Source organism: Polypterus senegalus, chromosome 7 (genome assembly GCF_016835505.1).
Source record: "Polypterus senegalus isolate Bchr_013 chromosome 7, ASM1683550v1, whole genome shotgun sequence".
Classification (NCBI taxonomy): domain Eukaryota; kingdom Metazoa; phylum Chordata; class Cladistia; order Polypteriformes; family Polypteridae; genus Polypterus; species Polypterus senegalus.
Genome location: NC_053160.1, coordinates 101083120 through 101099376, shown reverse-complemented (window position 1 = coordinate 101099376; position 16257 = coordinate 101083120). Strand labels below are relative to the sequence as shown.

The 16257-nt window shown below is 38.8% G+C and overlaps 1 protein-coding gene across 2 annotated transcripts in view; it reads left to right on the top strand.

The window, feature by feature from the left end:
- The window catches only part of thnsl2 (threonine synthase-like 2), a 60137-nt gene that overhangs the window by 10568 nt on the left and 33312 nt on the right, over nucleotides 1–16257 (top strand). For both annotated transcript variants that reach the window (XM_039759096.1, XM_039759097.1), the window contains exons 5-6: nucleotides 1413–1643; nucleotides 3227–3375. In XM_039759096.1, coding sequence (XP_039615030.1) covers nucleotides 1413–1643; nucleotides 3227–3375 — 380 coding nt within the window. The remainder of the gene's footprint in view (nucleotides 1–1412; nucleotides 1644–3226; nucleotides 3376–16257) is intronic.

The window sequence follows — 16257 nt, the reverse complement described above, 5'->3', positions numbered from 1 at the left end:
TTTACAAAATTGTGTTCATTATATACACCCTTTGTGTAATTTATTGTTTGTTTTAATTATATATTAATATGTGTAATTCATTGGCACAGAGGTGCAGTGCTGTCTCACAGTGAAGAGACCAGAATTTCCATCCCTGTGAGGTGTTCTGAGTTTCCTCCCACAGTCCAAAGACATGCCAGTTAGGTGAATTTGCGATGCTAATTCACCCGTGAGTGTTTGTGTGTGTCTGTTCACCCTGTGATGGACTAGCTCCCTGTCCAGGAGGTTGTTACTGCCTTTTGCACCAAGCTTACTGGGACTTGCTCCAGCACCCTGTGACCCTGCTCAGGATTAGTCCGGCTTAGAAGTGGTATGATATATATATATATATATATATATATATATATATATATATATATATATATATATATATATACTGTATATATATATATATATATATATACTGTATATATATACTGTATATATATATATACTATATATATACTGTATATATATCTCCATTTAGTGTTTTCACATTCAACAAAATCAGGTAAAGTACTAGGATATTTTGAGCAATAAAAAAAATTATCAAATTATATGGCCCTATATTAATCCCTTTAAATAAACTAATTTTGTAAATTCTAGTAATAAACTGCCAATGGGTATCTTTATGTCGCTCCACTTCTGAAATTAAATGCAGTGAAAAAATGCTACTGGCTCACCATGTTTGAACCCTGGGTTGATTCATGACTCTAAGATAAATCCCATGTTGAGTTTAGCTGTTTTCCACAATTTACACAGTGAACTTTGATTGAAGAAAGAACATGACTGTTTAGGGAAAAGGCTTCATCAAAGAAAAAGCAAATATAGTAGGAAATATGAATGAGTTTATATAGCCAAAGAAGTGAACATGTACTTAGAAAGCACTACTCTAATAAGGAAAGATTATAATCAGGCTCATTGCAGGCCTATGTGCAACAATTGCAGACAAGTAATTTTAAATTAATATGACTATTTTGCTCAGAAAAATCTCTTTAAACCCTAGAGCTTTGCTGTGTATGGTTTATTTTCAAATATACTATACCTCATAAGACTAAAAACATGTTTTAATGAAATATAGATGCAATAAATGATAGATAAGGAATAAAGCAGTCCTGTGTTATCTCTGTTTCTGGTCAATATCCTTGAGTGGTTATGAGGGGAAAATATTATGCCAAAACCACAGGTAAAAAAAACTATAGTAGTTTAAGAACACAATACCTGTAGTACTCTGAAATAAGTAAAACAGATTGCTTTAAAAAATACATTTGATCAGCTGTATAATTTTTTTTCCGATGACACTGAAAGTGGATATCGAAAATGGAAAACTGAATGGAGATATGCAAAAGCAGTTGGTAAATTGTAATGCCTCTTTTTTTTTTTTTTTTCCCTAGCTGATGGTACCTCGGACGACATTGATGTAATTCTTAGGAAACTGTTTGCTGACCTGGCTTTTGTAAAGGAACACATTCTGATGAGCTCAAACTCTATTAACTGGTTCCGGATCTTGGTACAAATGGCACACTTTTTTTATGGCTATTTCCAGTGTGTACCACTTCAGGAACTATCCTCTCTGCCACTTTTGGAAGTGGTGGTGCCCACTGGAGGAGCAGGAAACATCACAGGTACTAATTCCATTAACTTTTGGCTCAGTTTTTAGTATATTAAAAAAAAAATACAAAACAACATAAATGCACCATGCTGAACACAAAAACACCATACAATATACATATAAAAGCCTATATATATAATATGGGGGTGTGTGTGTATTATATTATTTATAATATACCATTTTTACTCGTGTACCACGTGCCCTTGTGTAAGACGTGCACCCTAATTTTGCCCCGTGTATGACGCACGTTGTGAATGTATAGGAAGCATTTAGAGAGAAAGAGAGAGAGAGCGTGAGCGAGTGAGGGAGAACGCGAGCCCAAGCGGAAGAAGTAAAAATTACAGAATTAATTTCCTCATGTATGACACGCACCTGATTTTCTAATGCTAATTTTCAGGAAAACATGTGCGCGTGGTACACGCATAAATACGGTAATATACGTATATGCATATATATAAAATTAAATATTCAGGTAAGCTGACAAAATAAATGAGAAAACAAATCAGCAGCAGTTGTCAACTGGAAAATTTACCTCCTGTCATGACAGGTCCCTCATATGTAATAACACATCTATTCTAACATCTTATTGCAGTGTCAAAAGGTACAACCTGATCAAAAAGACAGCGACTCCAAGAGCCACCAAAGGGTAACAAAGACACAAGACCAAGGAAAAGCTTCAATAACATACAATCACAAATATTACTACAATTATTGAAAAGAAACGTAAACAGCCTCACCAAATACCTGAATAAAAATGGTATGCTAAAAAAAAAAAAACACTACAAAGGCAAAACAACATAATTTAGTATAATTTAGCTTGGTTTTGAGAGCAAAATTATCAGCACTGTATGCTTTGTATTTAAGAATTTAGATTACTAGAACTATGGTAATATTTCTTTTCAATGATTTTTTAGAATGATGGTATATTATTATATATTATATATTTTGCTTATATTTAATCTTCAGAAGCTGTGCTCTTTGACAACCTGAATGAACATATAAAAATATCTGTAAATGCAATGTACAGTATTTATTTTAAGATAACTTTAAATTATATTATAAATATTGGATAATGCATCTATTTCAAAATAACCTTACATGACTTCCTTATTATTTTACCATATCCTAGATGAAGTTTGCTTTTATTAAACTGATACTTTGCTCACATTTGGACAACTGACATGCATTTTGAATTTTTCATATGCATTTTACTTATCTAGAGCAGAGTCACTGTGTAGCTTGAGCCTATCTCAGAAATCATCAGGACTAAGGCAGTAACAACATCTGGACAGGGCCCATCACAGATTCTGAGATATCTGAAATTCAACTCAATATAGCTGATAGTAGGGCTGCAACTAATGATTATTTTGGTAGTAGACTTATCATACAATGTTTTTTCGATTAGTCGATTAATCACTATTTTTATCTTTGAGACAGCTTGATAAGAACAGCAGTGGTATAATTTTGTAATTTATGGGGTAAATGAGCTAAAGACAGCTCACCTCAGATATGACAGGAACTTAAGATTGTGACTATAGTTCAGCATGTACAGCGTTATAACGCTTGAAGCTTATAGAACATTTTTTGTTCTTGCAGCTGGCTGCATTGCAGTTAAAATGGGCCTCCCTCTACGTATTGTTTCAACAGTAAATGAGAATGACATCATCTTCCGTACAATAAAGCATGGAGACTTCTCCCTTGCCAGTTCAGTGAAGCACACATTGGCTCCTGCTATCGACATCCAAGTATGTGCATCTTGTGTTTTACGGACATGTCTGTATGCTTAGTGTATATAGAAACGATAGTTTTGCTGCAATGTGACAGGTAGTTTCACTAAATGTCACATAATGAGATCATCTTATTTAAGATGGTGATGTAATGTGCTTGTTTTCCTAGTATTTTGCATATAATTTTGTAAATAATTTTTAATATGACCAATTTTTCTAGTTTTCATTTTTGATCATTGCAACATTTTTATCAGCCACAACTTGTCAACAGATTGTTTAGCCTTCCCACATGTATTGACTCTTGCATGTTTTAATGACTCTGATGCTATCCGGTCTTTTTGCCCTCTTCATTTTTGGTCACAATATTCAAAGGTAAACTTTTCTCCTTTAGAAAATTCACAATAGTTGCTAACTAAACTAACTAATATTTTGGTAAGTGTGAGGAAGAAAACACAACACCTGGAGGAAAACTCACTGAGATATAGTGAAAACTATGCACACCCCCCAAGTAGAAATTTAGACCCAGGATTCAGTGTGATGTCTTGTTTTAACCATTTTAAAACAATACATTTTCACTTATTTAAAAGAAAAAAATGATTGGAATATTATGTTTACTTGCGGATTATTCACTTTAGCAGTTGTGGAGGATGGCCGGTCGTTCATCCTGGCTAATACCCCCAAGCCGCCAGGTGGAGCCCTCCTTGCAGCATGGAGGTCCCCAGAAGACCAGCAGGGCATCTTGGACAATGGAGTTATTATGCACAGCCCTGCTGGATGCCATGGGGGCCTCTAGGGGACGCTGTAAGGAGGAGTAATGGATATTTTCCCTACGCCCCGGAAGCACACATGGACAAGAGGAATGAAGTGCTTCTGGGGTGAAGAAAAGAAGTTATACTTGACCCCGAAGTGATTGAGAGTCAGTTGGACTGGGGATGGAGAACACTTCCAGGTCGGGAGATATAAAAGGACTGTGGGAGCTCCCAGACGGCGAGCTGAGCTGGGTGGAAGGGTGGCAACGCGTCTGGGAGCTGGAGGATTGTATTTGTGATTTAGTATTGTGTGTTTATGAGTATTGTGGAGGGGAGTGTGCTTTGTGCACTGTTGAGATTGAATAAAGTCAGTATTTGGACTTTTACCTGGTGTTTGGAGTCGTGGACTGGGGTTCAAGGGAGCGAGAGCGCCCCCAATCTACCACAGTGGCATAGCCGGCAGGATACTCCAGCATCTATAGCGGAGGACCTGAATCGAAAATCTCTGTGGTTAGTGAACCCCGAGAAGACTACGGAGACAGGAATCACCACAGCATCGCCAAAACCCGAATATTCCGAGCCCAAAATGGGGAAGAGGAAGGGCAAACCGAGCGGCGGCGCCAGCGCTCCCGGCCCGGCCTTAGGTGCAATGGCCGATGCTCGGGAGGAGTCAAGGAGTGGCCTTAAGTCCGGAGTAACCTCCAGGATTCAACGAGCGCTCTGAGGTACGTAACGGGAACGTTAATAACAATCCATTTATTATTACTCACTTTGTCCCATGCATGTACCTCGGAGATGATCACCTGGAGGCTCCGAGGGAAAAAGGAGACTGCCCTGAAGACAACGGCCTAGGAGTCGACTTCCGCATGACAGTAGCCGAGGCGGGACACGGCAACAAACCCGCTGCTTTCTGGGAAGGAGGAGGTCCGCGTCCCGCTGTTTGCGCCTTCGAGCCCGAAGGAACGGACTCAGACATTCCAAAGTGGAAGGGGGAGGCGAGCGAGGCACCGCTCACCCCACGAGAAGGTAAGGAGGGTCGGGAAATGGCTGATCGGGATGTCACAAAAATATTAAAGACAGACCGCAGTTCTTTGACGAAGGCAACCCGACCCTCAGAGAACTCCAAATCCCAGAAGCCTCTGCGAGACCCGTCAGAGCATGTGCCAGAAGCGGACATGCTCATTGGCTCCCGGTCGGCAGATAAGATGAATAAGGAAGCAAGTCTCCTGCCGACCGAAGTAAATAATATTTACGTACAGGAGCTCGAAAAGCTGATCGAGCCTGTAGTTAGTTTCTTACAGGTCCTGACGAGTATCGAGAAGATCGTCGGGGAATTGGGAGCTGCAGCCAAAGCGCCATTAGAGAAGGTGAGGTACTACATGCGTGCGGTTTGGTGGAGAGCCTCCCGTATTTCTTGATGTGGCGGTACAGGTATGTGAAACCTGTACCCTATATAAAAAAAGAGGGACGCAGTGTAATCCAACCCCGCTTTTAATAAATAGCGGGTGCCAGTACACTACGTGCCCTACAAAAGAGGCTGGTATGTTAACCGAGTGGTCGGCGGAAGGGCTAATTGATCCGGGGCAGCTAGACAGTGCTGACTCCCGGAGTGAGGCGGCCCTAAAGACGCCGCCACCGGTAATTTATAAAGCAAAAGGGGTGCAGACAGTAAAGGGGCTCTCTTCTTCCAATAGAGAGACCAAGATTGTGGACAAGCCCCAGATGAAAAAGGAGACTTCTAAAATAAAACGTGGGTCTCCTGACAGGGAAGCAAAAAGAGAGAAAGCACCGTTAGAGGCGGCAGGGGTTTCTCTCCCAGCAAGAGAAGGGGCGGACTTAACGTTTCCTAATTGTTTTCAGTACCGCAGGGGGAGAATACCAGGAGGACAGAGGCAGTGTTATGGGTGCAGAAGTCTGGGTCATATTTGGCGAAACTGTCCTTGGAGAAAGGGGGACAAGCTGTCAATGTGGACTAATATTCCCCCTAGGTTCTCCAGGGACCAAGATGTTCGAATTAATCAAGGCTCAACCAGGATGTCCTCTTGGAGGAAGACTTCCCTCTCGGGGCAGGCTGCTCCGAATGATAATTCATCACTGGGAGGGGAATACTGTGGAGGATGGCCGGCCGTTTATCCCGGCCAATACCCCCAAGCCGCCAGGTGGAGCCCTCCTTGCAGCATGGAGGTCCCCAGAAGACCAGCAGGGCATCATGGACAATGGAGTTTTTATGCACAGCCCTGCTGGATGCCATGGGGGCCACTAGGGGACGCTGTAGGGAGGAGTAATGGATATTTTCCCTACGCCCCAGAAGCACACGTGGACAAGAGGAATGACGTGCTTCCGGGGTGAAGAAAAGAACTTGTACCTGACCCGGAAGTGATTGAGAGTCGCATGGACTGGGGATGGAGAACACTTCCGGGTCAGGAGATATAAAAGGACTGTGGGAGCTCCCAGACGGAGAGCTGAGCTGAGTTTAAGGGTGGCAACGCGTCTGGGAGCTGGAGGATTGTATTTGTGATTTAGTATTGTGTTTATGAGTATTGTGGAGGAGAGTGTGCTTTGTGCACTGTGGAGATTGAATAAAGTCAGTATTTGGACTTTTACCTGGTGTTTGGAGTCGTGGACAGGGGTTCAAGGGAGCGAGAGCGCCCCATATCTACCACACAGTGTTTATACATGCATTTTAACAGTTTCTGTTTTCATCTTCCTCTTTTTCATATATTGCTGTTTAAATTAACAATAAACAGTTAAGTATGAAAAATTGTCTCTGTTGACACAGTGATTCTTAACAGTGAAGGCTGTGACAGAAAAACAATGAATTTGTAACAGATTTTGAATATCTGTCTGCATAGTTTTATTTAGAGTAACTTGGCTTTAGCTGCTTAATGTAGGTAGCTATAGCTATATGTTAGCTGCTATACGTAAGTAAAATGGTGCTACTCAAACAAGTAGGCAGAAATGATCGTAAAACTTATCACAAACTTCTCTACCGTTTTTGACATATAAATCATTGTAATACTTAGCATTGCTTGTGGCAATACCCAGGGCATATTTTGAATGAGTTACAATATGTGGTATATTACTGATTTGTAGTTTTTTCCAGAATGCTAGTCTTTGAAGTGACTTAAAATCCTATCAAAATATTGTGTTTATTAAGAAATAAGTTTGGTATTATTTCAAGTTTAAGTAATTTCTTTACCAATATGGTTTATTTGTAACATGGAATTGTGTTCTGAGATGAAGTTGTGTTTTTTTTTTTTCTTCTTTTTTTCAATAAATTAAAAAAAAAATACTAGACCCGCTCAGGTGACTAAAATAGTTTTCAAGAGGCATAAGCCCAAATGTGAAAACAAATGCCCTAAAACTTACTGAACACAGTACATATAAGTATTAAACTGTATCTTGAGACTGCCTGCACATATTGTAAAACAGTGTATCCATGTAATTTTTCTTGTGAAATTCTGCAGTTTATAAAGAGGATTGGCTATGTTAATCTCAGTGCTTGTTACCCTACCTGGCAAGCTTTTAAGTCCCAGGGGCATGGTTTCCTCTAGCATATTTATTTTCCCCTCAAATACTCTTCTGCTTCTTTTATTAAAATGATTGAATGTTTCCGCAAAGATGTGAGTTGCTATCTATAGATAATTAGACAATGATCACCAAAAAAAGGTCACACTTGCAATCAATTACACTTTCACAGTTTCACATGAAGATGATCATAGACAAATCTGAAAAACTTTCATTACCCCATTTATTTCAGTCACGGATAACAGAAATTATCTGCAGCAGAGGGGCAGTTGTGCATACGTAGCTATAGTTGCAGGATTCAGTAGTACATGACGTAGAATTAGCAGAGGTATTCATTAATGTTATAAAAATTAATAAAGGCATTCAGAGTTGATTTAAGTTTGTCATGAACCACGAGTCAGAACTATGTCATTGCCTTATGGGCTTGAGTAATTATCTACCAACAAGAAACAATTTAAATTACTAATTACTCTTAGGCCTGGTTTATACTTCACATGATGCGACACGTGGTCCAGTGAACACTACTGTTTTGCAAGCAGTATACTGTTTATACTTGTGCATGTACTTTATGTAAATCTGGAAGATTCTACCAGGTGGCAATGCAAGATATCATCACGGTGAAAAAAACATTCGGCTTCCTTGTGTTGTGAATTGCCTGAAATATTTATTATGTTTAATGATTACATCCATCAATCCAGGGATGCACCCATTCCAGCAATCATCAGGCACAAGGCAAAAACAATCCCTGGACGGGGCATCAGCTCATCGCAAGGTGAACACAAGCGAGCACACACACACACTGGCATCATTTTAGTATCCCCAAATCCCCAAACCTTCATGTCTTTGGAAGGAAACTGTAGCACACAGTGGAAATCCACTATGAAAATATGTAAACTCCAGGCAGGGAACACCAGGGATGTGACTCCCTGCAAGTAAGCAGGGCTACCACTCTGCAACCGTGCTGCCCCCACATGTTTAATTATTAACAGTATTTATTGTTTAAGTGAAGTTAATGACTTATCTGTAAAATGTAATATACATGCTTGTACACATTTCATCATCAAAGTGATATTAAGTATAAATCTAAGGAACTTAAATATGCAGAGAGCTGGAATATCAAAAATGTAATGTATTCTTTGTGGCGATTGCTGCTTGCCACTGTTAGTTGAGGAAGAAGCCCCAGAAGCACGTAGAGATTTACAATTGGGTCAGTTTTAAGATGACATTTACGACGGTCTAATTTAATGATAAAATAAACTACAAGATTAATGTGAAAATTTCCACTGTAATCACAAAATACACCTTTTCACTGTGTCCCTATTTTTTGTCTCTGTGGGTCAAATACACTACCATACATTCTGATGTTGTAGAAAAAAAAAAGACCTGTGAGACCTTCCAATTTCTAATAGTATATAACATCACTTACCCACTGACGTAAAAGAGGTGGGCTAGGATCCTTCCAATTGAGCAATATAAGTCTACATGCTAATAGTGAAGTAAGGGCAGTTACAATTTGTCCATTACGTTGGGGAATATGCGACACTCCATCCATTTTCCAACCTGCTGAATCCGAACACAGGGTCACGGGGGTCTGCTGGAGCCAATCCCAGCCAACACCGGGCACAAGGCAGGAACCAATCCCGGGCAGGGTGCCAACCCACCGCAGGACACACACAAACAAACACTAGGGCCAATTTAGAATCGCCAATCCACCTAGCCTGCATGTCTTTGGACTGTGGGAGGAAACCGGAGCGCCCGGAGGAAACCCACGCAGACACGGGGAGAACATGCACACTCCATTCAGGGAGGACCCGGGAAGTTAACCTGGGTCTCCTAACTGTGAGGCAGCAGCGCTACCACTGCGACACTTGAATATAAAAACACGCTGTCACTTGATGTGAATCTCTCTCCTTAGGCTATGTGAAATATGACAACACATAATGTAAAAGGAGAAACACCCCTTGACACAACCAAACTTCCAAACTTTGCAGGTTCTGGTTAATGGTTTTGGTTAGATAAAAATCATATAAAAAGTCACTGGGAATGGCATTTCAATGTTGTGTGTGTGCGTGGGTGTGTGTGTGTGTGTATGTTGTGTGTGTGTTTTTTTTTTTTTGAACAAGTAGAGTAATTAGCATACAGCTTGCATCAGTTTTCACTATGGAAAAAAGGACAAGATGCCACGGACTAGACAGAGCAAAGTACAGGTGAAGATTAAAAAATGCTGGATGGTGGCTCACCCACAGAGACAACACACTCAACAATGCTTAAAAACAGGACAATAAATAGTTGTTTCTCTTTTGTTTGATGCTAACATACATTCAAAATTCCACTGTCACTGCAACTGGCAAAAATGACGTGGAACTATGAACTATTTGAGAGGGTGGAAAAAGGTGGTTATCATGTAGAGATGCCACAGATAAAATATTCTCTAACTTGAAGTGCTTCCTACATTGGTTCTAGGGCTGCAATGATTAGTCGATGTACAAAAAATCGTCAACGCAGATTTTTTATTGTCCATGCATCATAAACAGAACCTTCAATAGAGGCTCCAGTCACAAAGAACCACATTGGTTTTTGTAACTGCAATGCACTACATGAATGTCTGGGGGCAGTATCGTTTGTTATTGTTTGTCAAGACGCACACAGTCCTACCAATGCAAACATCCTGGAGCTGTGATGCCGCCATTTCTCTCGAGAGGTAAGTTTTAGCGAGTAAAGTTAGTGTCATGTGTTAACGTTGATGTTTGTACTATAATGTATATATCAAGGTTTCGACAATGATAGTTAACCCTTAAACCGACACATACTTGGGGGTTAATGCACCCCTGGATGCCAAATACTTTTTAGCTGCACTTTTTAAGTAAACGTAACAATTCACAAAGAAAATGTGAAATTTTAATGCAATACATATTTTTTTTCATGCAAAGAGCATCACAATTACTGCAACACTGATCATTTTACACACTGCAAATGAACTGTAAAAACTATAAAAAAAACTACTGCAACAATCTATTACATGTTCAAGGTGCAACTGAAGTCATTGATGAAATTCAGTATATCACTGAGCCAACTGTGCTTGAACTGGCTGCACGCAAACACACGGGGTAAACACTGATGATTGCAGGCTCATCTAGTGCAGCGACTGAATCCCAGAGACAGTAGTGCTGCAGTTCTGCCGGGGCCTGCAGTGGTTGTGAGCTGGCTGCTCAACGAATATATGGCACTGACTGATCACCCCCGGCATGCTGAAAAATTGCTCTATGAAGCAAATATAGCCGGTTGTGTGGTTCAATGAGTGTATGTCTATACTCGACCCCTGCATGCTGGCAAATTGCACTGAGACAGGTCTATAGCCGGTTGCAGCATTCAATGAATATACATCGCTGAATATATTTGGCTCCGGCATGCTGGCAAATTGCACTGAGAAACAACTTTAGCCGGTTGTGTAGTTCAATGAATGTACGTTGCTGCATATACTCGGCTTTGGCGTGCTTCCAAATTGCACTGGAAACTGACTCTACCCTGTTGCAGCGTTCAACGAATGTACTTTTCCGAATATACCTGGTTCCACCATGCTGGCAGTAATTAGCCTGTTACATATTTAAGTCTGTTATTTTTTTTTTTTTTGGCATAATATAGTACATGATGTGATCAACTACAACACATTTCCTTCAGAATATGATGATTAAAACATCTGTCTTTGTCTGCAAAATCATTCTTGTGTATTCCTGCTACCTCTACTCCCTCTGAGCATCTCTTCTCAACAGCTGGGAGCATTGTCTCAAAGAAGAGAGCCAGCCTCATACCAGAACATGTCGAAATGCTCACGTTCCTGCACTGCAATCAGGAATATATGAACTGAATCTTTTATAAACTGTACATAATTGTTTTATGCACTTTTTAAGTTAAATGCACTTTTTTGTTTAAAGACTATGTGCACTTTAGTTTGTATTGTGTAATGTATTTATTTTTAATTGTGATGGTCACAGTAATATAAAACATCTGATTATTTTCAAATTCATACGTTTTACTGGTTGTGATTTTAATTTGATTGTTATTAATTTTAATCGTGTTAATGCAGAGACATCAGGGTGACATTCACAGGTGGACAGACGTGAGCAGATGAGGTAAGACATGCACTGGAGCCCAGAACAGGATGTGCAACCACATTTTGCAGGCGTCAAAATAGTCGGGCATGAAATAATCCTGACTAATCGAAAAAAAATATCGAACGATTATTCGAGTATTTCGATATTTCGATTCAAAATAATCATTAGTTGCAGCACTAATTGGTTCCATATTCTGAATGAATAAGAGACAATTGGGTTGTTAGTATATTGATGATACCTTGCATTTATTGGTGTACAAAACAAGGATTATAATAATATATATCTATTTGTGTGAATGTCCGTGTTTTTATAACTTGTATATCTTCCACCCAGTAATGAAACTGAACATTAGGTAGAGCCATGCCACCTTCTGATTTCGGTCATTGTAGGGCTGCCCCTTGGATGCATGGATATTTCGAATTCCAAATAAATGAATTTATGATTGAATCTAATTTCTTAAAAAATGATCTGTTAATGTATATGGGGATGTTTTGAAATAGAAACAGAAGTTTACACAGGATATTCATCTTGATAATTTTAATTCTCCATGCTAAATTAAGATGGAGGGTAGACCATTTGTGCATGTCTTGTTTAAGTTTTTCCAAGCAGACAGCAAAGTTTTGTTGAAAAAGAGCTTTATATTTACTTGTGATGTTTACCCCTAGGTATTTATACTGTTCTGCAATGATAAAAGTGAAGGTGTTGAATCGTATGTTTGTTAGAGAATTCATTAGAAAAAGCACACTTTTGTTCAAATGAATTTTGAGTCCAGATATCTTTTGAAATTCTGCTAGTGCAGTTAGGGCCTCAGGCCCACAATTTTGTGGGTCTGATATATACAGTATCATATCATCTGCATATCTCTGATGCATTTCGAGAGTGAACAGCCAATGGCTCAATGGTGATTGCAAATAGTAATGGTGACAACGGGCACCTCTTGAAAAAGTCAAAACCCTACCCATGATGGCCACTATGAATAGATAAGAGAACAAGAAAAGTATCCTTATTTCTAAAAAAAATACTACTGTGACAAAATTTATGAACTCTAGTTTCCTTTTGTTGTCATAAACAGAAATATGGAATTAAAACCTTTTCCACTTCAAAGTAGAAGTATTTGGTAAGCTTTAGTTTTCATGCTTGGACTTGTGCCCCTTGAAACCCATTTAAACTGCAAGAACGGACATAGTATTTTTTAATTTATAAAAAATGCTTCAGTTTAGTACACAATTTCACATGCCAAATTGATATACAGTACCTATAAAGTATTCAACCCTTTGTCATATTTTACATTTTATTTCTATAAAATATTGAATCACAGTGAATTTAATTAGTTCTGGAAGGTATAACTTGTGACAAGTTGATATTGTGGCCTAACCTATACAATAAAGACAAAAGCACACTCTAAGGTCCTCTGTGAAAAGGTTATTGAAAAGCGAAATTTGGAAGAGTCTAGTAGGACTGTGTTACAGTACTGTTGTACTGTGTTAGCCTTTATGAATGCAGTGAGAAGTTAAGTAAAATGATACCTTTTATTGGCTAACTAAAAAAGATTGTAATATGCAAGATTTCGTGGCAACACAGGCCCCTTCTTCAGTCAAGATGTAATAGAGTCTAGAATAGAGAATATAGTCTAGATATATCCAGGTCACAGAATATCCAGTTGAATTGGTCATTAAGAAATGGAAACAGTATGGTTCAGCTGTAAATCTTGAGTGGTGGCTGGCAGGTTTTTTGTACTTGGAATCCCTGCAGATTTCGTTATTTTGTTCAGCATCTTCACCCTGGAGTGTTTTTTCTTTTCTATTCTCCGTGGACAGATGATGATATCATCAAACTTATCTTTAGAGACTTTAGAGAAAACAATTTTATATATAATGTTATGTACGTGTGCTTTGATTTTTTTTTTTTACTTTTAATTTTTTATATTTTAAAATCCTTTTTAATTTGGTTTTCTTTACTTGTAAATTTTTCTTTGACATATTGTAAATCACTTTGAGTTATACCCTGTTCATGAAAATGTTATATGAAATAAATGTTATTGTTGTTGTTAAATCTGCCTAGAGTAGGCAGTCTGCAAAGACTGAGTGATCGTGCAAGAAGACAACTAGTGAGGGAGGCTATCAAGAGACCTATGATAACTCTAAAGGAGTTACAGGCTACAGATGGTGAGACTAGAGAGGCAGTACATACAACTGTTGTCTGGGTGCTTCACCAGTTGCAGATTCATGGGAGACTGGCAAAGGGAAATCCACTGTTAATGAAAGAAAAAAAAATGACATCTTGGCTAGAGTTTGCCGGAAGGAAAGTCTCAAGTCAGCATCAGACTAAACACCCATGTTTGGCATATGCCAATCAATGCACATTATCAAAAACACACCATTCCCACTGTGAAGCATGCTATGAAGATGCCTTTCTTCAGCAGGTCTTGTAAGGCTTGTCAGGGTGGAGGGTAAAATGTAATGCAGAAAAACATAAGGATATCCTGGAGGGAAACTTGAAGCAATCCACAGGAAACCAGTACTTGTGAGAAGATTTCTGTATTAGCAAGATAACTATTCCAAGTATAAAACCAATGGTACACAGGAGTGGCTCAAAACAACAATGTTAATGTCCTGGAAAGGCTGAGTCAGAGTCTAGTTCCCAATCCAATTGAGAATTTGTAGTTTGACTTGAAAATGACTGTTCACTTATGATTCCCATCCAATATTACAGAGTTTGTGCAGTTTTGTAAAGAAGACTGGGGAAACATTTCAGTGTCCAAAGTAAGTGCATAGCATTTTGTGCGCAGGGCTGGCTGTACCATTAAACCAAACTAGGCAATAAAAGCTGGAAGGGGGTGGAGGGGAGAGTGCATAATTTTATATAATGCTTACTTACTGACACTCTGACTAAATACAACTGTCTGACTACTGTTAACTCCATTATATTGTTTTCACATACTAGCGATGTCTGACGTGATGTTTGCATGAGCCTTTTACTGGTGATCTTCAAAATTCCAGGATGCACCGAACTCAGCTTTACAAAGGTGCTCTTTATACTGGCTGCACTTGCTGCTTTATTTTCTTCACGATTTTACTTTTTTTTTTTTTTTAAGTATTGTTTCCCTTTTGGCCAGTTTCTTGCTTATTTTATTTCCAATCTTTTATATTGACATCCGCTTGATGCAGATTTTAGATATATAACTGTGGGGAAGGTTGCATGGTCACACTACATTAGTACTGTCATCAATAATTTGTGAAAATTGTAGTCATTTTTGTGATTTTAGTGTTTGTGTTTTATATATATATATATATATATATATATATATATATATATAGCATTGCTTCAAAATAATATTACTCAAGTAGAAGTAAAAAGTAGTCATCCAAAAAATTACTCAAGTAAGAGTAAAAAAGTATTTGGTGAAAAGACTACTCAAGTTCTGAGTAACTGTTTGATCATAATAAATGATTTATGTTTTAGAAATATTGTAATAAGACAGACAAAAATATAAAATAATGTGCAAATTCTGCTATTTCCAAATAATAAAATAAAAAATGAGTAAAAATAAATAACATCTTTACAAAATAAAGATGCACAAATAACACAAAGTTCCAAGTCTCAGTTTTTCACAACAAAGCTTTTGAAGCCAATACCTACAGTAGGTAACATGTATATTTGAACAGTGAAAACTACTTACAGTAACAAGATATGCTGTACACTGACAGTATAATACTGCATATTCACTTGCCCTCCAAATAGCACAGCTAATAGAAAATAACATTAGAACAAGGCAGCTTGTGCACATATAAGAAGTCTCACTTTACCTTGACTGTCTGTGTGCATGTTTGGTTAAAATGTGCTTGTTCTTCACTCAGTGAAGTGATGGTTAAGCTTCAGCAGGAGTTGGCTCTCATTTTTCATGTACAGTGGAACCTTGGATTGCGAGTAATTTGGTTTGCAAGTATTTTGCAAGACAAGCTAAAATTTTTAATAAATTTTGATTTGATAAACGAGTGAGGTCAGAATACAAATAGTCCGTATACGCTTTGTCTGCTGAGTGTCACGTCATCACAACTGAGCTGATGGTTCTTCTCTCTCTCCCTGCGGGATTGTGAGCAATCGTCAGTCGGAGTGCCTCACTCATATAGTCAACATCCGTATGAGCGTATACTGTTTACTACAGCATTGTGACCATGTGTGTGTGCTGTGACGTGTGAGTCCCCATCTTGCACCCCAAAACACAAAGCTGAGTTTCAATACTTTAGCGACACCATCTTTATTCAGCTTGAAACAGGAACAGCATGGTTATGTATTGTAGCGGGATCTACCACTCTACTATACACAGACACATCAGTCAGGCAGCGTCATGGCCAGGTTAGTGGCCAAGTAATACTGTGCCCTGCACATTTATAATGTTCTTTGTATCACCCATCAATGGCAGGTGCTTATAGCATGACCGCAATCTTTTCGGATTCGCTTTTACGGTGAACTGCTACAGCACTGGGTGTCTGCAGTTGCTTCGGGGCGCT